This window comes from Acanthopagrus latus, chromosome 8 (assembly GCF_904848185.1).
Source record: "Acanthopagrus latus isolate v.2019 chromosome 8, fAcaLat1.1, whole genome shotgun sequence".
Lineage (NCBI taxonomy): Eukaryota > Metazoa > Chordata > Actinopteri > Spariformes > Sparidae > Acanthopagrus > Acanthopagrus latus.
Genome location: NC_051046.1, coordinates 8254242 through 8279620, shown reverse-complemented (window position 1 = coordinate 8279620; position 25379 = coordinate 8254242). Strand labels below are relative to the sequence as shown.

The 25379-nt window shown below is 42.9% G+C and overlaps 4 protein-coding genes across 7 annotated transcripts in view; 2 read left to right on the top strand and 2 right to left on the bottom strand.

The window, feature by feature from the left end:
* Positions 1–1245, bottom strand: part of iqsec3b (IQ motif and Sec7 domain ArfGEF 3b) — a 35298-nt gene extending 34053 nt beyond the window's left edge. For both annotated transcript variants that reach the window (XM_037107243.1, XM_037107244.1), the window contains exon 1: positions 169–1245. In XM_037107243.1, the coding sequence (XP_036963138.1) occupies positions 169–1016 (848 nt within the window). In that variant the 5' untranslated portion in view covers positions 1017–1245. The remainder of the gene's footprint in view (positions 1–168) is intronic.
* Positions 1246–1862: 617 nt separating this feature from the next.
* Positions 1863–8581, top strand: wash1 (WAS protein family homolog 1). 2 transcript variants are annotated; one of them, XM_037106160.1, is made up of 11 exons: positions 1863–2015; positions 2518–2658; positions 3254–3365; positions 3492–3638; positions 6484–6620; positions 6720–6855; positions 6971–7166; positions 7255–7419; positions 7590–7748; positions 8013–8081; positions 8180–8581. In XM_037106160.1, the coding sequence occupies exons 1-11, from the start codon at positions 2008–2010 to the stop codon at positions 8320–8322; spliced, it is 1413 nt and encodes a 470-aa protein (XP_036962055.1). In that variant the 5' UTR covers positions 1863–2007; the 3' UTR covers positions 8323–8581. The 2 variants fall into 2 exon arrangements, with proteins under 2 accessions (XP_036962055.1, XP_036962054.1); XM_037106159.1 differs by having other exon boundaries at positions 8010–8081.
* ddx11 (DEAD/H (Asp-Glu-Ala-Asp/His) box helicase 11) lies at positions 8530–18152 on the bottom strand. 2 transcript variants are annotated; one of them, XM_037106157.1, is made up of 27 exons: positions 18002–18152; positions 17387–17533; positions 17085–17300; positions 16908–16994; positions 16694–16830; positions 16530–16587; positions 16307–16414; positions 16028–16115; positions 15598–15800; positions 15322–15396; positions 14498–14575; positions 14359–14405; positions 14164–14243; positions 14011–14055; positions 13860–13927; positions 13723–13761; positions 13469–13607; positions 12301–12435; positions 11885–11997; positions 11731–11803; positions 11291–11394; positions 10623–10772; positions 10434–10502; positions 10150–10338; positions 9533–9608; positions 9262–9416; positions 8530–9173 (listed from the first exon to the last, which is right to left on the bottom strand). In XM_037106157.1, exons 2-27 carry the CDS (start codon positions 17513–17515, stop codon positions 9141–9143), a joined length of 2694 nt encoding a protein of 897 aa, XP_036962052.1. In that variant the 5' UTR covers positions 17516–17533; positions 18002–18152; the 3' UTR covers positions 8530–9140. The 2 variants fall into 2 exon arrangements, with proteins under 2 accessions (XP_036962052.1, XP_036962053.1); XM_037106158.1 differs by lacking the exon at positions 18002–18152 and adding an exon at positions 17744–17977.
* A 237-nt stretch (positions 18153–18389) lies between these two features.
* Positions 18390–25065, top strand: fkbp4 (FKBP prolyl isomerase 4). Its single transcript, XM_037106162.1, has 11 exons — positions 18390–18888; positions 19605–19749; positions 19837–19979; positions 20080–20200; positions 21423–21579; positions 22004–22094; positions 22196–22279; positions 22382–22567; positions 22719–22862; positions 23555–23650; positions 23769–25065. The coding sequence occupies exons 1-11, from the start codon at positions 18790–18792 to the stop codon at positions 23862–23864; spliced, it is 1362 nt and encodes a 453-aa protein (XP_036962057.1). The 5' UTR covers positions 18390–18789; the 3' UTR covers positions 23865–25065.
* Positions 25066–25379: the final 314 nt, after the last annotated feature.

Sequence of the window (25379 nt, the reverse complement as noted above, 5' to 3'; positions counted from 1 at the left end):
CTACTACAACCAAGGAACTGGATTTATTCAGGCGTGGGTCGATACTGCAGGAAATTCAACAGGAACCAGAGCCGGTTTTAGAAATGCAGGAGGAGACTAACACGTATATTCTCTGTTGGACTATTTTAAAACACTCATATGCAAACATCCATATAACCCTCTACTCACTCGGATTTCCTGGACAGGGCCAGGGACCGACACAGGGTTGTGGGGGTCATCGGAACCAAAGAGCGGCAACTGTGGCAACTTGCCCCGTTTTCTGGGTCACTTTCCACCGGGGAAACCGTGGACGGGTCGGCCGGGACCAGCTGCATGTCCCCGGGATCCATAGTTTGAGAAGGCGACTCCTCGACCACAGGAGCCGCCTCGACTTGTGCTGGAGCAGACGCATGGTCCGGCAGAGATCCCGCACCAGTCTTGAGCTGGGGGTCCTGAGGGTGGTGGTGGAGGACAAGGCAGCTGGGGTCGGGGTGATGGTGATGGTGGTGATGGTAAGCATGATGCTGTTGTACCCTGACGTCCCGCAGGTGCCTGTTCTCGCCGATGAGCTCGTCCACCCGCCGGTCCAGCTCCTCTATCCGGGAGCGCTGCGTCTGGATGAGACTCTGCTGGTTCTGGACGATGGTGGTGAGCTCTCGCAGGTACAGAATCGCCTGCACAGGGTTTTCCAGCAGGCTGGAGCTCATCATACTCAGGACAAGAGGGGGGGAAGGAAGGAGAAGAAAAAAAAGAAGAAGCTGGACTGACGGATGCAGGGCAGAGGAGATGCAAAATATCCGTGAGTGCGGATGAGAAGGTGAAATGTCCTTCCAGCTCTCCGCTTCTTGGTTCTGCTCGGTTGTGGACGAGGCTGCACCGACCGAGCTGCCCGCCGCTTCTCCGGTCGTTTCCCTCCCTCCCTCTGTCTCTATCTCCCACTGCGCTGAGTGGTGCTGATGAGAGGAGCCAGATCCAGATGTGACAGGAGGGAGGAGGGGAGGAGAAGCGCTGGAGGACGGATGCGTCATTACGCACATGCACGGGGAAAACTACAGAGCAAGCACGCGCCCTATAGGCTGCTCAAGGAGATTCAACATCTGAGCAGCAGTCCTGTGTCTGGCTGAATACATAGGACATCTAAAAATATATTTCTGTTGTAGCATCTAGAAATATCTTACCCGTCCTTCAAGTTGTATTATAGGCTGCCAGATTATTTGTAAATGAATACATAAAGAGTAGTAATGATAAGAAGAAGAAGACGACGAAGAAGAAGAAGGAAGAAGAAGAAAAAGAAGAAGATGAGGAAGAAGAAAAATAATCTTTTTGGCATGTATGCATGTGTTATAAATAAATAAATAAATAAATATTAACAATAATAGCCTATATAAAAGAAAAATGAAATGGGGAAATGAATAAATAAATATAAATATATAATATATAAATATGCAAATTAAATCAGAAATGAAAATGTATATCACACTTTATTGTTAATTAGTGTTGAAATGTATTATACATATGTAGTGTATATGATGGCAAATTCAGCTATTTATTCGTTTATTTATTTCTTTATTCTGTTCTGATTTGGGCTCAGATTTGGCTGTTTAACACGTGAAACGATATAAAAAGCCACATCACGTCAAGGTCCATTCAACAGCTGCTCTGGAACTTTCGTTACTTATAGTACATTTTATCTCAGCAAATTGAGTTACTGAGTTGTCATCAATGACAACTGACAAACAAATGGTAGAAACTATGAATACTAATAATAATCAATTTTCTTTTGAAGAATACGATTTTGAATTTACAGTCTTATAATAAAATATTAATCCCTGAGTTCATTCAATTGGAAATTAAAAATGTCCGAGCGAACTTGAAGGCAACACTACAAATACGACATGGTCACATGACACGGGGATGCGGAAGTACGGAACCGTTGTTTTGCTAACCAGTAGCTCAGATGCTAGCACCTATAGCCGAGTTAATTCTTAAGATATTTGTCATATAACCGTTAACAAGTAAACAACACCCATGGTCAGGTGAGAGAAATGTTCCCAAGCGACGACGTTTCGCAATTTAACATGTCGTTAAACGGATATTGTTGGATTTAAGGCTCGTGGCGATGCTTTCTTTAGCACAGTCATACTATCTTGTTATTTCTTTTGGAATATATTCGCTCGTTAACAGCCATACTGTGTGCCATACTGTTCTCGCTGTTCATATCAACCATATACAGCTGCAGGGATCCATTGGAGCTAGTGTGACACCGAATAAAACATGGCATTGGAATGAGTTAATGTGGATGTATATTCCGACATTGTCATGTGAGAGTCAGATGAGGTCGAGAAGTGTGTATTTGCAAAGAGGTCAAAGTTTAAACAGCGATAAAAACACCTTTCAGGATCTAAAAACAACCACTGTGAAAGACTTGCCTGTTTCATTTACCAGAATCATACGCCAGAGGTTTTATTACAGGGGTGTCAGTAACACACAGCCTTGTCCTTGATCATAAACTTTGCTCTTTGTTGTTGTTGTCTGTAGGATGACACAGAAGCACTGCCTGGAGGGCCAGGTCTACTCAGTGCCTCTCATCCAGCCAGACCTGAGGAGAGAGGAGGCTGTCCATCAGATAGCAGATGCATTACTCTACCTGGAGACCATCTCTACGGATATTTTCAAAAGGCAAGCCCACACACACACAAACAATAGCTAGTGATACGGGCTTAAAATCACAATGAAAACCAAGGATTTGTTGAAATTAACAATAGCATGTGCGTGTCATGGTTTCCCCATGATATGCACATGACAGGCTACAGGATTTACCGTCAAAGGATTTGTCATTTATGGATTAAATTATATTGAGTTGTATGTTAACATCACGCTTAACACGTCACGCGTCTCGGATGAGTAGCGCTAAAAGGATTTGTTAGATTGTACTCTCAAAAGAAAGTTAGTTTCAATCAGTTATTGTGATAATCAATGAAATGTTTTCTTTTTAGTCGTTGCATCTTCAGAAATTCTATGTTTTGGTCGCATTGTTTAGTATTGAGTGATGGTATTGATTCATCATTCTTTCATTTCTGTATACATGCAGAAACAGCAGTGTAGTGCTTGCGCTTCATTGTGCAAAAAGTCTACAAGTAGTTTGTTTTTTTCCATCTCGGGATTCAGCTCCCTGCTGCAGAGTGCATGTGTAGAAGAAAAGTGAACAATAATATCTCAGGTGACGCACCCAGCTATATTGGATTGTGTGTGTATGTGTGTGCGTTGCTTCCAGGGTGTCTGACAGTGTAGAGAAGAACCGCTGCCAGCTGCAAAGCATCACTGACCGGATCAGACTGGCTCAGGCCCGTGTCGACAAGATCAAAGGCAGTAAGAAGGCCACCAAGGTAACGCAGCACCACCACTTTTGGAGGCAGCATTACATATTACACCAATGATAAACAATGAGATCACTGAAGACAATAATTAACCCTGTGTCTGTCCGTTACATCAGCTCTTCTCTGTGTTTAAAGGTTTTTTCCAGTGCTAAGTACCCGGCCCCAGATCGACTTCAGGATTACTCGTCTATCTTTACCGAGGCAACGGACCCCTCCTCACAAACCCGCCCCCGACACAGGATACAGAATAAACTGCGGCCCTTTGATGAGAAAGCCTTGCAGGTAAGATGAATGCGTTAAACTGTTGATGACGCCGTGGATTTCTGACGTGCGATGCCTGCAATTATGCAACAAATAAAAAAAAAAAAAAAGGTTCCACAAAGTATTCTGTAACAAATGTCTCAAAGCCCACAAGCCATAGTGCTGTGGCTAAGATAAAACGGAAGAAAGCGCATGCTCGTCTGATGGTGTCGAGGCCTCTTTATACAGATGACGCTGCTAAAACTGCGGGTACAAACAGGGATAAAAGAGGCGTGATTAATTTCCCATTTACATGGCTTTTATCTTGGTGCTGAGGAACTGTGACGCAGCTCTCACTGCGGTCATCAAAGGACACGAGGGGGCTCGGAGCTAAAGTCACGACTCCTCGTGTTAACGCAGACTGTAGCGGCGAACTCCCATGACCTAAGAGAACCTGCGATGGCGTGGACAGAATCCACCTTGCACCTCCAGAATCCAAGGTCTTCTTTCTAGCGCTCTGAGATGTGATTTCCCGGAGAGGATGAGCAGTGTGACCTCGATAATTGGAATATGCTCTCCAGTCCCTTTTTTTTCTATATTAATAGAAACCAGCACTTCTTTCTGTCGCTGTGGTGTCTACACTGATGGAGAGAAAAAAAATTTGATATCCAAACCACTGCGCCCGATCCATGAGCACTGAGCTGTGGCCAAAAGAATGAAATCACTGATAGAAGGAAAAGTGAGCGTCCTGGGCTCACCCTAGGGTGGCAGGGTGAAAAGCACAGATATCTAGAGGGAGCTGGAAATGGAAGTGCTTTCTCCTACGTGTTGGAACGGAGTCAGCTGAGGTGATGAGAGCATCTCCCTGATGTCTCCCTGAGGAGGTATGACGTATCCTGTCTGACCAGGAATCACCCCGGGCTCCTTCAGGAAGAGCAGGATGTGGTGGCCGGAGAGGACACCTACGCTGCTTTTCTTAGAATGAGCCACACATAGATTAGTTTAAAAAGATAGATGACTCTTTAGAAAAAAGAGCTTCTTAAATCTCAATATTTTTTGGTTTCTTTGCTCCTCTATGTGGGACTGAATGTCTTTGGGTAGTGGACAAAACAAGACTTTGAAGCCTTCATATTGGGCTTTGGAAACATTGATCCTAAGCTTAATCACCCCCCAAAAAACGATCAAGAAAATCAAGAACATAATCGACAGATGAAGTGATAATAAAAATAATGGTTAGCTGCAGCCTTCATAGTATTTGCATTTTTGCTTCAAACTACAGAGAATAGATGCAAAGGCGCCAGGTTTTTGTGTTCTGATACCAAATCTTCCCATCGGAACTACAGACTGACCAAAAAGTATTTAAAATGATTATTTGACCTGATGTGGACACAGTATACCTCTCACGACAAAGAACATTTGAGTGAAGACATGAAACAACGTGATATATATGTATTTTTTTGTTTTGTTTTGGGCCTTTTCATGACATTATTAGCTAGGACAGCTTCGAGAAATGACAGGCAACAGAATGACAGTGAGGGGGGAGTGACATGCAACATAGGGCCACGGGACAGATTTGAATCCTGGGCTGCTACAGACAGGACGCAGCCTGTGTTCATAGGGTGCACGCCATATTCAACTGAGCTGCTAGGTTGCCCCACAGGCCTGTTATAACGGAGGAATTACATCAGCTTCTGTTTTTTTAGAAGGGCCAGATTAAAAATAAAAACAAAACTTAGGCACTTAGGAGCATTTACATTCCCTATGTCTAACTGAAAAGCGTATCATTTGTGATGTGTGTGTTGTATGTGTGGAAACAATGCACCTTTTTCATCTTGGAGGTAGGTTTTCTGTTTTGTCCCCCTGCTACTTAAACTGCATGGGTTAACACTTTTCACTATAATGTGAGTTTTTCTATGCTTGGCCACAGACATAACTGATGAATGGAATAATGAGCTCACAGGTAAAATGATCAAAGGGCCAGAATGAGGCTGTTTAAAGGGCCACATTCAGCCCACAGACCACCAGTTGAACAAGTCTGCTTTAGGTGTCTATGTCACTATTTGCGCTGTGCTCTTGAATTTTGTTGTTATGGTAACTTATCATCTTTCTTTCGTGAACAGCTGTTTTCTCATGATTAGCAGCGTGCTTGTTAAAAACATTTATCACTGAACCGACACTGATGAGCTTTCATCCACATCAGTCTCAATTTTTCACACCTCTGAGATAATTAACCAACTGGCATCCACTTAATTAAATGTTACATTGGCTATAATGGGCGCCGTGACATTTAAGATAACTTTTGGACAGAATATTCATCAGGCTGGGCCGGGGCAGGTCTCAAGATGTGGCAGAGGAGATCACGTCAGCCCAATTTTATTTTAGTTCGTCATTTTTTTTTTCTTCTCCAAAGTTGATGAAAACCACAGACCTGTCGGAAAGTTCAACGTGTTTTTTTTCTTTGTTTTTGTCAAAGTGGTTTTGTGTGTGTGTGGGTGGGCGTGTGTGTGAGACTCTGCATAAGCTCCTGCATTATTAATAGAGAACACCACAGTTTTACCATCTTTGGGAACCTTACAAAAAACTGCATATTTTGTGTGTGTGCCTCTGTGTATTTGTCAGAGAGAGAGAGAGAAAAAAAATGAAAACACTGCTAGCAATTTTCTCCGGTGCAGAAATGCATTATTCAATATCCCCCAGAAGCAATATCCCCGACCATATAATTCGGCGTTGCAGACAGTGTTTGCGTGCGTGTGCCCGCGTGCCTGCATCTGTGCACCGGGGCACTTTCGGCTGCGTTTGTGATGTGCGTTATTCAAGATTTAGTTGACGTTTTCCAGATCTCCCTCTCACTCAACGTCTGCTTGTCTTTTTTTTTTTTTTTTTTCAGGAGAAGTTGATGTATTTCCCTGTGTGTGTGAGCAATAAGAAGAGGTCTGAGGATGAGACGGAGGAGGGGCTGGGCAGCCTGCCACGCAACATCTCATCTGTCAGCTCCCTGTTGCTCTTTAATACTACCGAGAACCTGTGAGTCCACACACACACAAATAGACACAGATGCTCACTATAAACACAGATTATATTGAACCCTTCTCTTCATGTCTTTGGATTTGTGTGTTTTCAAAGATACAAGAAGTACGTGTTCCTTGATCCTCTGGCGGGAGCAGTGACAAAAACACACACAACTCTAGAGACGGAGAAAGAAGAGAAGCCGTTTGACGCACCGTTGTCCATCACCAAGAGAGAGCAACTGGAGAGACAGGTGCCTCACACTCTTCACCAACACAAACACATTCATAATTTGACTGTTGTTAATATGCAGGAATAGTAATGATACATTCAGTGATTAATATTGATAATGTTTTGTCTCTTAACAGACGGCAGAGTCGTATTTCTACGTACCAGACCTGGGCCAGGTACCCGAGATCGATGTGCCCTCGTACCTGCCCGACCTGCCGGGCATCGCAGACGACCTGTCCTACAGTGCAGACCTCGGGCCTGGCTTTGCCCCGTCAGGACCTACACACAACATCCCTGAGCTGCCCTCTTTCTCTGAGGAGAGCAATTTACCTGGTACACACACACACACACACACACACTTTCCACTATCTTATTGTGGTTTATGTTGTTTAATTTGTGAGCTGACTTTTCTTCTTTTCAGGTCCTCAGCTCCAACCTAATGTTCCACCTCCTCCACCGCCTCCTCCTCCCCCTCCTGAGCCCGCCCTCGCCCCCGCCACCCCCGCAGGAGCTCCCCCTCCTCCGCCTCCTCCACCTCCTCCTCCTGCTGACGGCCCCACTGAAGTCTCTCGAACGCCAAGTTCAGGTTTGTCATCATGCGACTCAAAATTCCTGCACTCATAACACATACTTGTAGGACTATGATCGAGTGTGACAGAGAAATGTTGAAATGCTGCTCCTCCCTTAATCAGATTGACCAAACTGACACTAATGGGCATAATTGTACCGCCACCCTTGTCTCTCTTCTGGCTGCAGCCCCTGTCGCTGGTGCTCCCAGTGAGGTGGTTCAGCCGTCGGACGGCCGCGCCAGTCTCCTGGAGTCCATCCGTAACGCCGGAGGCATCGGCAAAGCCAAGTTACGCAACATCAAAGAGCGCAAGATGGAGAAGAAGAAACAGAAGGAGCAAGAGCAAGGTGTCAGATCATATGAGTGGAGATGTGGTCGTGTGTTCATATTTTATTAACTGCTACATGATGCAGCTTGAACGAAGGACGGAAAGTCATGCAGTCCAAGCAGCACGTGAGAACTCTGTAGTTAAATTTTTAGAGGGAGCTGCTGATGCCGGCTAACTAGATCAAGTCTTGTTGCAGCGATGTGCAGCACAGAGAACGAGTTACTAATGAATTAATACTGATCGTATAATTATTCACTAACTGCATGTCTTCGTCTCTCAGCAGTGGGAGTTGCATCTAGTGGTGGAGACTTTATGTCCGATCTCTTCAATAAACTCGCCATGCGGAGGAAAGGTGAGGATCCCTTTTTATAGATAGAGGGGATTTAAGGATACTGATGCAGGTGGTTGGACCTGCAGGCAGTAGATAAATGTGTTGTGTCCTCTCCACAGGCATATCTGGTAAGGGTCCAGCGGGCGGGGAGTCAGGTGATGCTCCTGCTGGTACCGGCGGTGCATTTGCCAGGATGTCAGATGTCATCCCACCACTTCCTGCCCCACATCCGACGGCAGACGATGACGACTGGGAGGCATAACGTGACGGACAGTGAAGACTAAAAGCACTGATAATGAACGCGTTGGACATTGTCGGATAATTTTGTATATGAAGGACTTCTAATCACTCTATAATATTATAAAAATGTATCCCACTAACATCATTTTTCACGGCCTTGGTTGGTTTACCCAATTAAAACAAAACGCCACTAAAACTCAAATAATGAAACAATTTACTGATAATCATATTCATTGTAAATCATATTTTAATAAACATTTCAATAACACGTCTACATTAAATAAACGTTTTGGGGTTTTTTCCATTACATAACATTTTGTGTCGAGTCCTTTAAATATTTAACATCACAAGTGTGAATCAGTCACACGGATGCCTCCGCCAGTGCCGCTTCAGTATTTATCATTCGTGGTGCCATCAACATGTTCCAGACTGCATTAGAAGACATGGCTGATACATCTGAGTCAATCTGATTAATTCCTCCTTTGGCCTTTGTCTGCATTCATCTTCACTTCTCTAAACCAGAGATGTTAGCAAGCCGGATCAGAACACAAGTAAAAGACAAAACATGAAAGCTGAACGTGTTAAATAAAGAAGGGTGAAGCACTGAAAACAGAAAAGTTGTCCCCTAACTGATCCTTGAACTCCTGTCAGAAGTGCCTTGGCTTCAAAATGTTCATGAATGTAAACATAAAGCAGCATAAAAGAGCTGAGGCAATCATGTGATAAGGAACTTATTACACAGCCCTTTAATTATCTCACAGCATTTTTAAAGGAAGCACAATCTTGGGTTCGCTAACGCAGAGCAAGACTAATCCATTCTTCTAGTCTCGTCTTTTGAAACTACAGCTGCTTCTGCTTCTTCTCCAGGAAGAACTGGAAAGAAAAGCACGGACAGACGACATGAGAATAATGGTGATAACAGTGGTCGCATTGTGGATTTGAATGCGCGGTTGCTTCTCACCTTCCGCAGAGCAGCAAAAGCAGGGCCAAAAGACGCATGTGTGCTGGTGCGATCTTTGATCCACGTGGGAAGTTTGGAGAGCGTCGCAGGTCGAGCGTACCGTCTGTCGCACAGGACCATGGAGGAATAGTCGCCACGGTGACGGATAGCTCTTCCTTCGGGCGGATGAAGTCAAATATATGTGAATTATACTGTCTACCACCCTCAGAATGAATCATCACTGTTAATGTTCTTTTTTTATTCATATCTGTCATGAATATTGCCTTATTACCTATGGATTGATTGACAGCCTTCATGCAGAGGTTTTCTATCAGCGCTTGGCCAGGGCTCCTTCCTCCAGCGTGAGGCTGCAAAGGAAACAAAACAAAGCTGTGTTGAGACTGACGATGGGCTTCATTTCAATACTCCTGCGGCTTTGAGTCTGGCATTATGTTCATCCCCCATCTTGGGTTTGCTGGGGCCAGAGGTGACCACATTTGGATGAGAGAGTGGAGCTGGAGAGATTATCCTGATTGGATCTGACTGAGAACCCGGAGACAAGTCGCCAATCATAAAAAGGTAACGACACCTGAAGCATACCCTGTCTGTTCTACTCTAAATGGGACCATAATTTACTAAATGAACATCATGCTGTGTTGAAGAAGATCTGAAACTAACGATTGAGACCATTCAGTCATTAGGGAACTGTTCACTGAGGTAATAAATCAGGTGAGAAATAGGGTCATTTTCTCTTAAGCTTATACACAATCAGACCTCTTTCTGCAACCAGTGGAGTCTGGCCAATAGAAAGAATAGCTTTAGCTTCAAGACACTTCCACATTGGCTTCATCCAGTATTTACACAGTCTATAGTTTTTTCCAGGATTGTGGATGCAGTGAGGAGTCTCACCAGGTGTTTGTCCAGATACGACATCTTCTCCTGCAGCTCCGGGGACTTGATGTTGGGGTACGGCATCCCCACCATCACCACACACCTGCCCAGGTCATCGGAGAAGTTGATGCCCTCACTCATTTTTCCTCCGACCACAGAGAACAGCAACGCTCCCGTGAGGGTACTGCTACTGTCAGCAGCACATCTCTAACAACAGAATGAATATAATGAGATAATACAATAATGATATATTGTCAGTGCTGGGTGACGAGGGCTGGCGTTTTGAGGAGTGACAGCTCTACCTGGATACAGCGGGAGAACTCGCTCAGCACCTGCTCGACTTGGTTGGCTTTTTTCGGCTCCTGGAATATCTGAGAGAATAATTCAGACAACTTAAATTCTGTTGGGAAAATCCCTTTTTCAAGTATTTGGAGGGGTTTTTTTTGTTTTTAGAGCAGCTCATGGAAGAAAAAGAAATGTAGCTGATGTACCTTCTTCTTGTTAGCCAGACGAGTCAGCGCACCGCTGGCCTCCCAGTGAGAAATGATCCGCCGTGAGTACTCGTAAGAAGGGAAGAAGCACACCACCCCGCCCGGGACCACGTTACAAATGTTGGACAGAATGCGCCCAGTCTCGTCCATCTGTCGACAAAGTAATGTTTTTATGAACAATGTCGGCTGCAGTCAGCCCAAACACAGAAATAATTTAAAAGGACATTTCGATTGTTGTTAACCTGTGCCCTTTACATATTCTTAATGTGTAAATGACTCACAGGTACAAAAACTTTTGGAATTAGCACAGATTGCAAAATAACATGATACAACAACAAAGTCACACTAAAGCACAAACTAAATAACAGATCGAGGCAGCGGAACTGCAATTTCTGTATTCTGCAAGATAACATTTCTGTTTTGTTCTTTGTCAGTGGACTCTGTTGGTTTCGAACAGGGTGATAAAACGCCGATCTGTGTAGAGATCTTATCCAAAACTTTGTCAGATGCTTAGAATGACAATCTGTGCCTGTCAGTGACAGAAACAAGCGATTTTAATGGACCCACTTTCACAGGAGTAATTTATTTCTACCTATAAGTCACTTCGATCCCAGGGTCAAAAATACCAGAGTTATCCTTAAATGAACTACTTTGTGTGTGTTTGTTACCATGCGGGGAGAGTCTCTGTTTTGGAAAGTGAAATCCAGCTCCTGACCAGACGGACCGCTGCACAAGACGAGAGGAAGAATGTTCTCGGGAGGAATCACGTGACCTATGGAAAAAGTGACCAGGCAAAAGGAAAAGCTGCTTTATAGGCATTTTTGTTTGGGCCATATTTAATCATCACTTTATCAATAATATTATCTGTCACATCTATCATGTCACAGAATCATGACTCACATCTAGTCAGTCTGCATTAGCACTCACACTAAAAAAAAATCTCTTATTATTTGAGTTTCTGTCAAGCGTTGGAATATTCATCAAGAAATCCCACACACGGAAATATTGATAAACCCATCACTGTGTGAGAGAGAGTGAGAGAGGGTGCATTACAAAAAAAAAAATCCACAAGAAGAAGTACTGCCGTGTTATAAAATGGGCCACTCACCACAGGAAAACTCAGTGATGCGCTCCTCTCCCACTCCGGCGGAGAACAGCAGCTCCTGTTTGAAGTCTGAAACCTACATACGAAATCTTTAGGAATGATAAAAACATACACAAGGGCTTTTCGTTCATCTCTGCTGAGAATTAAAAGAACTCACAGGCTGCATGGTTCCTCCTGCGATGATGACCGCCCTGCACTCCTTCAGCACCTGGGCGAAGTGGACCGCCGGATTCAACAGGAGAAACTTGACGCTGCTCTCCGACAAAGTGCCTGCACGTTAAACAAAATGTTGTGCTTCAAAAAACTTTGATTTCATTAAGAGCAAGATTAAGATTGGCTTTGTTTATCCCACTACAGGTGAAATTTGCTTGTTAGAACAGATCGAGATATTTTCAAACAGTACAGGAAAAAGAAATCAGATAATAAATAAATAGAAAAACACAAGATGTATACAGAAAACAATAGTGATTGATTAGGTAGTCCAGTGTGATTGCTGTGGGGATTAATGATCTTCTCACAGTCACTCCTTTGTTTAGCATTGTGCTTTGAAATAAATACATTTAAAGAAGGTACCTTGTCTGTGCACCACCACTCTGCCATCAGTGTTGCTGTTGGTGAGAGCCATGAAGAAACCCTCCACCTGCATCATGGGAGACGCAGACAGAACTTTCTCTGCCTCTGAAGACCCCTGCTGGTCCGCTGGAGACACTGCACACATGGGAGCAGACGGGGCAGATTCAGTAAATCATTTTGAACAGATCAGTGGAACCAACAGTGTTCAGTTTCTGTTGGTTGCCTGATATGACAGCGTGAGACGCGGCTGGATGTGAGGGACGTGGATATGATATGACATGCATTAAACTGGTTTTTCAGTTAAGTAACATACACACACATTTGTTCTCTTGCCATTGCGTTTTACAAACAAGGAGATGTGGGAGATTTCTTTAGTATGCACTGACTGCGAGATTCTGCGAAGATACAATTTTAAAACTAACAAGTTTGATCCGATACGCTGTTTATTTTGTGTTGTTCATTTTGTTTTTGGTGTCAATAATGATCCCTTTTCTTGCCAGGATAACAAAGATACACTCAACTGAGCTCCTTCAAAGCCATTCGGCTCTGATTACTCTACTTGAAGGAGAACTAATTCAATCATAAAAATGTATGAGGCAACCTTTAATCTGACCTTCTTTCACATGAGAAGTATCTGCTTTAAAAGCCTTTTTGGCCTGCTATGCAACCACCTACTGCAGTGATGAATTTTTCAGTGCTGCATGGTGAAAGCAGCAGCGCAACAATTGATCGGACACGAGACGTATATTGGCCAGTACGGATGATTCGCTGATTAACGTGCATTAATGTTTCATGACAGTCAAGTAGGTTTTTTTTTCTGAGTTGTTTTACCGTCAGTGGCTTATATTATCCTGTCTGCATTTTCCTGAACACGTTTACTGCTGAATTTGTGTTTGTATCGTCTATTGCGTATTTGTTGTTGAGTTTTATGTTTTATGTATCTAAAATGCCAACCTTAAGGACAGGCATTGTAAACCAGCTGAGGCTAAAAATGCTTTTGCTTACGTCTTTGCTTGCACACCTGTCCCTAAACAGATAAAACTTAAAAACAAATGAGTATGTTTTCTCATGACTGAAGAGGATCCAGTTCCTCTCAACAGATGACGCCACATGTCTGTGGCAGTGCCCATCTTCCAAATGTGTCTGACAGAAATATCTGCCCTCTGACCTGTCGCAGCGCCCTGGTTGCTCTGTAGCGTCTGAAGGTAGCGGTTTAAGCCCTCGGTGCGTCGGTTCTCCTTGTTGGAGCCACTCTGAACGTGGAGACTCACGCCTGACCCAGCGTACTTCTCCACAAAGCCTCCCAGCTACAGAGAGAGGACACATGCAGAGTATTCAGTTGCTTTCACGGCAGATCTCTCTCAGAACTGAACAGCATTTATATGAGGGCGAGATCAGTACGTATGTGCATATCAAACTTACTTTTCTGCTGATCATGCTCTTCTCGAAGTACCTCTGTAACTGGAGTGACATCGAAAGAATCAGAGTTGCTGTTTGGAGGCGTGGTTGTGATTTTTTTTTTTTTTTTAAAACAACATTACAACACATATTTGTAATACCTTAAACAAGTTGATGTTGTCAATCTGAGCCTTGAACAGGAAGTTGTTGATGGTGAGCATTTCGGTACCTAACAGATAAAAGAAACGTGACTGATAAGTAATGTCTGCTTAAAGGTGTGTAATAATGCCTGTTCATGGATCATCTACTGACCCGTTTGTGTCGTCGTCTGGCTCTGTGGATTCTGCCCCACCTTACCTGCAGGGATATGGTTTATATTAAAAGTGGATTTTTTTTACAACCTATGTTGAAAAACAGGCAATAATCAATTATTGAAAACAGGTTTCAGCCCAAACACACACTCACCTCCCAGCACGCGGACAAGCCCCTCGATCACAAACAGGATCTGTTTGATGTACATCAGGTTCTTTGCCTTCAGTCGGCTCCTGGTGTTATAGAAATATATAACATCGGGATTCAGGAAGGTAGCACAGTATTCAATTTGTGGATGAGAGCATCGTGTGACTATGTTGGTGTGTGTCCAAGTTTGTGTATACTCACTTATAGCGGTCGGCGTACTGGCTGAGCTGAGAGTGGGTACGGCAAAGCTGCAGAAGATTCACATTTAAGCACACTACTACAGGGAACATGCATCATTTAAGACTCCATGTATCTGTACATGTTGTATGGATGTGTTTACCTGCGCTCCAGTGAGCTCTGCACTGTGTATACAGGAGAGAGTGTCACTAAGATTGTGAGCTTCATCGATGATCACCACCTGTAAAATATATATATATAGGTACGTATTCATATTTCCTGTCAGTAATAAGCCAGATCAATTCTATTTCAAATAGCTGGAACTACGGTGGCCCTGAGAGCTCAACACACTGCAACCAGAAACACTGTAATAGACAAAACAAGAGCAATTATAGAGAACATCTGTACTGATTTGATAAATCAAATACAGAACAGAGCTGCAAAGATAAGTCAGCTGAAATAAAAATTAATTGCCCGTGATTTAGATAATTGAATTTATGTTTTCAGTCATTTTTCAAGCGAAAATGTCAAACATTTGGTGGTTTCAGGTTCTCAAATGTAAGGATTTTCTGCTTTCCTTTATCACTTATGATATTAAATGAAAACTCTTTGGGTTTTAGACTCATGGTTGGATAAAAGATGCAGTTTGAAGAAGTCACTTTGGGCTCTGGACAGGTGCATTGAACATTTTCCACAATTTCTTTTTATAGAAAAAAGACAAATAATCGTGGAAATAACCAACAGATTAACGGACGATGAAAATGATTATTAGTTGCAGCTCTAGTAAAGAAATGGGGGAAACGGGGGAAAGTATAGCAGAATTATCAGATATGCACACTTTCTTTTACATCTTTCTTCAGAAACGTGTATCACTGTGTGCTCCTGTGTGCCAGGTTACATTTTTGGGGAATTTTTTATGACAATACTGACAGTGGATCAGCAAAAAAAATGATGATGGAATCAGAAATGCTCAAAAACAACAGCTACCTGTCCCTTCAGTTGGACTCCTGCTGCTCTTCTTGTAGCTTCATGAAGCAACATCTGATAGGGCAACACCACCAACTATGGAGACACAATAAACACACACAACCATAGATTAACCTGAAACCTGCATGGAAAAGTTCATCAATAAATAAAAATACTTCAAGCTGATTGTCCATTCCTCCTCGAGTTAACCTTTGGAAATTTTTGGGAAAAAACAAAAGTTCCTAACACAGAGACAATGGGACAAAGGAATGAATGAAGAAAAGAGGACACCATTACCTGTGCAGGTGGAATAGCAAGACGCGTGGCGTAGTAAGGACACGAGTGTGTTTCGCGGCCCAGTTTCAGCAGCTGTTCTATATCATGGACTGTCCCCAGAAGGTCGTCCCTCATCTGCTGCAGTGCTGAAGCTTTGTTGAAGGGACACACAGTCTTTGCTGGGCCACGCTTACGTTTCACCCCCTCTTCGTCATGATGCTTCTCTGCAGAACGGATGGATGGGCAGCGTTTGATTCATTAATGCTGGCTTCAAGGCAAGACATCTATATGGTGTTGTTTGTAACTCATTGTTATTTAACAAGTTCATCTTGATCAGAGATTTCCTGGTAAAAACAAACATTTAATAAATCTATTACAAGCTTGAAGTTAGCCACAAATGTTCACCAGCAAAGACAGCGGCGTTGAGGCGAGTGTGTGAGGGGGCTCTCACCATGTTTGTTTTTCTGCATCTCCATGCAGCGGTCGTTAATGCGCTGGATGCTGCCCAGGCGACGCACCTCCTCGTTGACACACAGATTCTGAGCAATACACAGATTTAAGTGCACTGGGCGAATACTGTCAGGCGTCGTGATTAACAGTCATGTTTCACAGATGCAGTGCAAGTAATAGCTCCTGTTCTAGTGATCAGGAGGAAACATTGGTAGACTTTGCTTTTGTGTGTGTGTGTGTGTGTGTGTGTGTGTGTGTGTGTGTACACATGCACACATACCTGCCGTGAGCCCAGAGTGACCACACTGACGTCCTTGCTGAACAGACTCTTTTGAACCTCGTGGACAAACTGGGCCAGCTGGGAGTGAGTGCGACTGCAGTAGTAAATCTGAGAACATGCAGATGTGGATATTCAGCGTAATGTGTAACACTCACCATCATGATCATCATCATTATATTTTATATCAGTGGGACAATCGCTCTTACAGTTGCACAGTACACACCTTAGTGACATGTTCCTCGACCAGGTCATCATCTGTGTCCTCCTCAGCAGCACAAAACCTGAGCATGAGAGCAAATACACCCTAATGTCACTGTCAGGCATCTCAACAACGCACTGGGATGTAACACTCCATGCGATCACTGGATAATTAACGGGCGCCCTCACCTGCTCCTGGTCTTTGATTCGTCGTCGCTCTCATATTCTGCGACGATAAGCTCCTCGTCCTCTTGATCTCCTCGCATCTCAGGTTGTTCCTCTTTACTGAGCTGGAGCAACTTGAATGCCTCATCATCTTCAGAGCTCTACAAAGGCATGCACAGAAACTTAACATCGCGGCTCTGAGTGATTGCATTTATGGGAAAAATTCCTGATTGCTTACCTTTCTCTTCATCGCATACTTCAGCTGAACGTTGTTTCTGATCATTTCCAATCGTTCCTCCCTCTTCTTTCTTTTCAACTCTTCCTCCTGACACGCACAAAAACAACAACAACATTAAAGCCAACATTCCCACAGATCCACGCTGAGGTCACATCTGAAACGCAATGACACCCTTGCCTTCAACTTTGACACCAAATCTCGTTCAGCCTTTTTCTGAACAAAGTCAGTGATCCAGTCCGGCTCTGAGGAGGAGCTGCTGGCTGAGGGCTGAGAGGTGCAGGTGGAAAGAGCTGCCTCTCCTTCCTGCAGCAGAGCAGCGGCCTCCTGTCTCCTCCTCTCTTCATGGTCTGACAGCCAGCTCAGCGCTCCACATATCAGACTCAGAGACTTGCCCTGAATTGAAGGAAACACATGTCAAGAAAATCAAATGGCTCTTGCTCCAATCTCTCTTTTTTATGCATTCACACATACACACACACCGTTCCAGTTGGACTTTCAAAGATGCCAACTTTGCCCTGGTCAAGTGCACTGTACAGGGCTTGCATGAACTGCTCCTGGATGTCATAGGGCTGGTAGGGAAATGGAAACTGGGCTCTTCCATTCTCCATTCTCTTCTCTCTTCCTTCCTGGAAGATAACAGCAGGGTCGAAAGAGATAAAACATTTCAGTTTAGACTGGCTGTACGGGCTACGAGACACAACTTCTGATAGCGATGTTATGTCCCACATGAGGCACCTACACATGCGCCAAATCCCGTGTTTCTACGCAGACCATATTGAATATTGACGTATTTCTGATTAAGTTTCCCTAATTTATACCACGACACGTCAACTCACAACATCGACGTGAATTTAACTACAGAGCTTTACAAATCGTCTACATGTTGTGACAAGCAGCCATCGTTTCATTGTAAAGAGTGTCACTTAAAGATGAGATGTTCTGAAACGAAACGTCAACGCTAACTTAGCTGTCTTGATCCATAGCTATACTGTTAGCTAGCTAACATATAAACAATCCAAGTCCCCTCGTTAGCTGAACTCTTATATCTAAGTTACTGCTGATCATAAACTGACAGAGATCGTCGCTATATTTACCCTCAGTTGTCCTCAATGTGAAGTAGTTTTTTTTTTTTTTTACTTTACGTCTTTTCGACTCCCGGCAATTCAACAACCGCGCCAACAGAGAGGAGTGGACATAGAATCTGACCAATAGGATGCGAGATAAAACAACGAGCGCCTGTTTTACTATACAGTAACGCCCGAGCGGGAGGGGTTATGCACGTCTACATGCTTATTTTAGTTATTTAACATTGGATACAGAAGATAGTACTGAATATTTTAACTGGGTACTCTATTATGTATTTATGTGACCGTATAAAATACATGTAGTTTATGGGGTTGCCCTGGTTAGTCCGTGTGCACCGCCTCCCCGGAAAATGTGTACGCTATGCAAGTAACGCCACAACGCGGGCTTATCCCCATGGTTCCTCCTTGAAATGTCTGGAAAATTCTCTACCATTCTTTAAGCGCTTGTCAGACGCTTGGCAGCAAGACAACGTGGACTTGAGGCAACTTGATAGGAAGCTCATAACCTGCTTGGATACAAGTGCGGCTTGCGCACAACGATAGCACAGAACGGTCTCAAGGCAGCTAGTTTAAAGCGGTGGCGTGTATTTTGTTTACGTTGGCATTCACCAGTAGCCTAAGTTGGGCTAGCGGAGAGCTTTAACTAGCGTTAGTTAGCTAGCTAGCGTTGACCTCAGTCAGGCTGTTGCTTGCTGCATTTGGCGTGGTTTGAGAAGTAGTTAGCTTTAGCCACGACTGTTAGCCAGTGTTAGTTTGAATTGAAGTGCAGGTCGGAGTAGGAGGGGGGAAGCCTCTTCATGACAATGACTGCAGAGGAGCAGACAAGTGAAGGACAACACAGCATCCCAATGGAGGGAGAGGACATCACACCAAAGAAAGATGGGGGTGTTTTAAAGGTATGTTCTTTATTTGGGGGGGGGGCGGGCTGTATATTAATCCAGCTAGCCCAGTGAGTGGTTAGCGGGCTGCTTGTTTACTCACGCGGCTATGCTAACGTTAGCTGTTGCAAGCTAGCCTATGGCGTGCACTGTCAACAGAAAGCAGCTAAGTCCAGCTAACCACAGCATTGACAGTACCTCAACGTAATGTATTATAGTTTTCTGTCATCTGTGTCATAGCTAACCAATTAGGAGAACGCAAACAACATGGATCACTAGGTATTACAACCATCCACATTTCTAGAATGATCCGGAGTCCAGGAGGAAGAGCAAATGTAAAATCTATTAATGGTGATCGAGTCATTTGATATTCTCTCTCTCTCTCACTCACTCACTCACCCACTCACACACACACACACACACACACACACACACACACACGCCCTCAAAGGGATTTGAATGAGACGTTACAGCTCACGTTCATTCACAATTAAATATTTGGCAGCATGATCTCTTACGATGTACAGATGTGTCTGGCTGGGTTTACTTGGCTGATGCAGAGATGATTTCATGTATGTGTATGTATGTGTGTGTGTGTATATATATATATATATATATATATATATATATATATATATATATATATATATATATATATATATATATATATATATATATATATAAATCTGTAACTGAATTTTTGATACATTCTCCCCTCGCTTTCTGTTTTCTAGCTGGTGAAGCGGGAAGGCACAGGCACAGAGCTGCCCATGACCGGTGACAAAGTGTTTGTACATTATGTGGGCACACTTCTGGATGGTACTCATTTCGACTCGAGCAGAGACAGGGGAGAGAAGTTTTCCTTTGAGTTGGGCAAAGGTTGGTTTCATTGCTAGCAGAGACACGAACGTTCACCTGTCATCGTTACATAGCAAGTGTTGGTAATCAGTCTCCTCTGTCTTTTAGGGCAAGTAATAAAGGCATGGGACATCGGTGTGGCTACCATGAAAGTGGGTGAGTTGAGCCAGTTCATCTGTAAGCCAGAGTATTCATATGGATCTGCAGGAAGCCCACCCAAGATACCACCTAATGCCACTCTTGTTTTTGAGGTAAGCTTTAGCAATATCATGGTCTTTTATGTATCCATTGTGCTCTTTGGTCCTTTATTGGTGTGAAAAGGTCTTACTTTACATGTCTATACACTTCTAGGTGGAGTTGTTTGACTTTCGAGGTGAGGACATAACTGAGGATGAGGATGAAGGAATCATCCGTCGCATTATCACCAAAGGGCAGGGATATTCGAAGCCGAATGAAGGAGCTTCTGTTGAAGGTAACACACTATTGATAGAGATTAGTTAGTGTCATTTTAAGTTTGATTCATCCCCATCCCTGGAAAAGTTGTGTTGATGTATATAGTAGTTAGTGAGAGCAGTTCAAGGAGTGTGCACATCCCTTCCATGGACACTTAATGGAGTTCAAGGAATTTACCGTGGTAGTGAGTAACTTTGCTGTAACCATGTTAGTGGTCAACTAATACTCTTTTAGTGTCTGCAGATTAATTTGCATACATTTCTTGGTTTCATCAAATCATTAGCTGGACTTCTAAGTATTCCAAAGACAATATTGGACGGGAATTAGTTTTAGAAAGTGGCAAGCTGAGTCGGAGCAAAACACGATTCCGTAAACAAATGCAAGGTGCATAACTTAAGCAATAAGTATATCAAAGTTATGGTATTACAATAGTAGTAGTAGTAGTAGTAGTAGCAGTAGCTGCAATGACCCTTGAAGAAATGAAAACAAAATGTTTTTTGTATCCTTTGAGCAAACACTTGATTATTATTCTAACAGTCAAAATGGTGGACTCCCCCGCAACCCCAGGAAAAGGGATAAAGCGGTTACAGACAGTGGATGGATGGAAAATGGTGGACTCTATACAAATGGTTTCCACATTTTTTTTTTTTTATTCTTAAGCAAAGTATCAAGTCTCTTATACCTCTCCATGCTTGTGAAGCAAATCATTTGTACCGCCAATGTCAAATTGTGTAATTTATCTACAGTTTGTACCCCTGTTACACCCTTCCTGTTCGGCTCCCAGACCGTGGTCGGGAAGCGCAGTGTGTTTCTGTGTTTCTTGGTCGATTAATAATGCCAGGGGGCCTCGCTGTCCTTTAAGGAGCCGTCACGTTTATTCAGTCAACCGCAGCTTATACTGTACAGTTTATTCCCGTAGCTACTACTGCAACTCCTTTCTCTCTCATTCATTCACTGTCTGCACATGCTCCCCTCACTCTCGCACACCCACTCACACCTTACGCTCACCTCACGCACTGTCCTTTTCATGAAAGAGCTACACCACTCTTACGACACCCCATTCTCGATTCACTTTGTTATTACAGACATGCTTAACAAAAGATTTTAAATGATTCAGTTATTCACAGAAATTCTATGGCTTGCCTTTGCCATTCAATCTGCTGGATGTTAACAAGTTTGTGGCAAACTCGAATCTGATTTGAATCACAGGCTAACCCCAATATTTTCCCAACTGCTTTCAGTAACGGTGGAGGGTTCCTGTGAGGGACGTGTATTTGACAAGAGAGAACTGAAGTTTGAGATCGGAGATGGAGAAAATCTTGGTTTCCCAGTTGGAGTGGAGAAAGCTATCATGGCTATGGAGCAGGAGGAGGAGGCACTCTTCACTATGAAGCCTAAGTATGATCAATGTTTTGCTAAAGTGATGTATTATTATAGCCAGTGTTTGTTTTTGTTCTATCACATTATTCATGTGTCAGTCTAAATCTTCAAGGCTAAACATTGATCATTGCCTCTCTTTGACTAGCCTTTACTGATAAATATAGATATGTATTGATGACCCTATAGGGATTAAAGTCACTGGGCTATGAAGAAAGTGGAATGTTTAGACCTATTTATAGACTGAAATTTGGCCTAAACAGTCATCTATAGAGGTCTAAGCTGTGTCATGAGGAAAAGAATAAGAACTCCTGCTACAGAATGTTCCAATCTTCACTGCTGCTCTACTCTATACTGCTTCTCGTTAAACTGCAACATCTAATAACATTTACTTAACACTACAATAACACTTTTGAGATGACTAACATGTATATATAATTTGTAGGTACGGCTTTGGGAATGCAGGAAATGAAAAGTATAATATTCCTGGGGGAGCAACGCTGCAATACAAAATCAAGCTGACCAGCTTTGAGAAGGTAAACAAGTCTAGACTTAAATTTGCCAATTACATGTCAGCTGAGTACAGAAGCATTTTCCGCCCTAAGAAGTGGATTAATTATCTGTTTTTATCTTTTAGGCTAAAGAATCATGGGAAATGAACACAATAGAGAAGCTGGAGCAGAGCACCATTGTCAAAGAGAAAGGAACACAGTATTTTAAGGTATGCAGGGGGTTGTAGTTACCAAACACACATCTATGAAGAGAGACTTTTTAAGACAGATTAATATTTTATGTTCTCTCATGTGGATTCTCTATGCTTTAGGAGGGAAAATACAAGCAGGCATCAGTGCAGTACAAAAGGATCGTGTCATGGCTGGAACATGAATCTGGTTTGTTGGAGGAGGATGAGAAGAAAGCGAAAGCTTTGCGGCTGGCTGCACATCTTAACTTGGCAATGTGCTTCCTCAAACTGCAGGAGCCAAACCAAGCCCTAGAAAGCTGTGATAAGGTAACATTTGTCTTCAAGGTGGACACTGTTGGTCCTAAAGTAATCTCACACTCAGTATAGTTTAAACAGGTGTCTTTTATACTATAATGGATTTTTATGTACTTGGTAAGATACTGTAAACATTTCATTATGCTTTGTTTTGTTAATGCAGGCCCTGGAGTTGGATGCATCCAATGAGAAGGCTTTGTTCAGAAGGGGAGAGGCACTGTTTGGTATGAAGGAGTTTGATAAGGCAAGGGATGACTTCCAGCAAGTTATTCAACTGTATCCTGCCAACAAAGCTGCCAAGAGCCAGGTACGACAAAACAGTGTCACCTTTCAACCTGGGTCTTACTTTACAAGAATTTGCCACCATGGTGATTGAGTCTGGTAGAGATAAGTGAAAAAATATGTCCTTTTTTAATACAGTCTATGTGTATTGTGTTTTCATCCAAAATAAAACTGGCATATACTGCGCTCTTTGATATTGATTTTTTTTCAGCCAATACTGATGACCAACACCGACCTGCTTCTCGTGGCCATTACCAAAAAGATCCCTGATAATTTTATGCTGCTCTTGTTAAATCAGAATTGGCAATTAACCTCTTGCTGCTTCATGAAGTAGTTCAAATTGAAAGATAATTGATTCATAATGAAGTAATTGCAGTCATTTTTCCAAGTAAAGGTTTAAAAATGTGCTGGTCATTTATGAAGCAAATTAAAGAGTCTTTGGGGTTTGGACTCTTGGTTGGACAAAAGGAGCAATTTGAAAATTAGTTTTAGGTCTCTAGAAAAGCCATGGGTAGGTGGTACATTTATTTACACTCTGACAAAGCCCAAGTTGAAACTATTCATCACCTTCCTCTTGACTCATATCAGATTTGTCTTTACTTAAAGACCAATCTGAATTCATCCTACTTTACTATATTGTTTTTTCTGCGCTTTTACTGTACCTGTTTATATCTGAAAGTATGGTTGTGTGACCGTTCCTCCATTTTGTCCTGCCAGGTGGTTCTTTGTCAGAAACGCATCAAGGAGCAGCACGAGAAAGACAAACGCATCTATGCCAACATGTTCCAGAAGTTTGCAGAGAGGGACTCAAAGGTGAAAGATTGTTTTCTACAACAGCCAGCAGAGGGAGGAAAGGGCGTGTTTTTCTACGAGACTGTACTAGAGGACATAAAAGCTGATTTGTTTTTTTTTCTCTCTCACTCATGAACAGAAAGAAGCAGATAAGGTGAAGACTGGAAGCAACGGCAATGATGAGATGGAGGTCGAGAATGGAGACAAAGAAGCAGCAAGTGAAGCGAAAGTGTAGATGAAGATGAAACTATGGTTCATCAGTTCGTCAGACTTTTGTAACTTTGGCCATTTGTGTTTAAGGTTTGACTGTGTTTGTTTATGAAGTGTGTATGTAAGAACGAGCGTGTCAATGAGAGCACTGATTTTGGGCGCGTCTTCTCTGGCTTTTCTCTGTGTTTGGGCTTTTTTTTGTTGTTGCTGTGGCTGCTAAGAGGAGCGGGTGGGGCCTCCCCAGCTGATGGCACTGTGAGACGTGGTTTTAATAAATGAATCGTGTGCCACAACCTGCACCCCCCACGAACCCTGTCGACCCACAGCTTTTAACTGTGCATGTGTTTTCACAGCGTTTTTGGGTAGGAAAAAAAAAAGTGCATCCAAGTGTTAAGTGCAGAATTTCAAACCCTCACCCGTCAAGGGCTAGACCATTTACCTTGCACTACCCCCTCTGTCCTATGCTCCTCCTCACATTTTATGCCATCCATCCAACCCTCCTCTCTCATGGGCCTACTGATCAATTCCTGGAGTTGTGATGGTTGTGTGCATAGATATGTGTCTGAATGTTAGAGTGCTTGTGTCCCAAAGTACGTATGTAGCAGCACTGTCGATAGGCGGAGTAATAAGACATTAACCTGGAAAATCTGTTGGACTTCAGCTTCTCTCTCTCAATCTGAATATGGAGCTCCCCTGTAGCCACCAGGGTACAGGCAGGACTATTCAGTTTTTTCTTTGGAAATACTGACTTTGTACTTTTTTTTTTTTTCCAAAATGTTTTCTTTATTATTTTTTTTTTTCCAGTGTTGTGCTTGTGATTTCTGTATTGTTCTCAAAATGATGAATTCAACCAATTACTTAACTGGAATATGTGCATTTTAAACCAGCTAGAAAGGACATTAATACGCTTCTCCTGGACTCACTCAAGTAATAAACAGTTAAGTCTTAGTCTTAATTTACTGTAAGAAGTACATGTACAGTATGAACATGTGCATATGTGGCTCATCAGATTCAGGCTGTAGAGATGGTACGCCATTGGAAGAAGATGGGAGTCCTGTTCGTTCATTTTAGTCAACAGAACCAGTAGAGTGGGGCAGAAACTGAAATGGGGGCTGATTTTAAAACTGAGCTGTGGGGTCGTGTGATGAGTTTATTTTGTCTGTTGGAAGGGTCACTGCCTGGTCTGCCCTGACAGAAGGATATAATAAACAATAGCTTCAGCTTGATTGTGTTGTGATGTTCTTGACTGTTTAATCTATTCCTCACAGATTCTCACAGTTATCTGTTTACAGAAAGCAATGATGATCCAAGTGATGGTACTCCCAAGTGATGAATTTCATTATTTTATAAGTATCATTTTCATATTCACAGAGGAGGTTGGCGTGTTCCTTTCACTGTGACAGAACAGGATCTGATCTTATCTGATCCTCCTGCTTTCTCACAGGTAAACCAGTGTCAGTTAACAGATGTAATCCGTCTCCAGTGTGACTAAGGAATAGTGCTGCTTGTTCTCTCTAGGTGGATGAAAACACAAAGTAAA

What these genes read in the sequence shown, in the direction of transcription:
- fkbp4 (XM_037106162.1), top strand. Translation starts at nt 18,790, where the DNA reads ATGACAATGACTGCAGAGGAGCAGACAAGTGAAGGACAACACAGCATC. An exon ending in AGCTGACCAGCTTTGAGAAG is followed by an intron (nt 22,095 to 22,195) that starts GTAAACAAGTCT and finishes TTTATCTTTTAG; the next exon opens with GCTAAAGAATCATGGGAAAT. An exon ending in AAGGAACACAGTATTTTAAG is followed by an intron (nt 22,280 to 22,381) that starts GTATGCAGGGGG and finishes TCTATGCTTTAG; the next exon opens with GAGGGAAAATACAAGCAGGC.
- wash1 (XM_037106159.1), top strand. An exon ending in TTGATGAGAAAGCCTTGCAG is followed by an intron (nt 3,639 to 6,483) that starts GTAAGATGAATG and finishes TTTTTTTTTCAG; the next exon opens with GAGAAGTTGATGTATTTCCC. An exon ending in CTCTCGAACGCCAAGTTCAG is followed by an intron (nt 7,420 to 7,589) that starts GTTTGTCATCAT and finishes TTCTGGCTGCAG; the next exon opens with CCCCTGTCGCTGGTGCTCCC.
- ddx11 (XM_037106157.1), bottom strand. Translation starts at nt 17,515, where the DNA reads ATGGAGAATGGAAGAGCCCAGTTTCCATTTCCCTACCAGCCCTATGAC. An exon ending in TTGAAAGTCCAACTGGAACG is followed by an intron (nt 17,301 to 17,386) that starts GTGTGTGTGTAT and finishes CCTTCAATTCAG; the next exon opens with GGCAAGTCTCTGAGTCTGAT. An exon ending in ACAACATCAACTTGTTTAAG is followed by an intron (nt 13,762 to 13,859) that starts GTATTACAAATA and finishes ATGTCACTCCAG; the next exon opens with TTACAGAGGTACTTCGAGAA.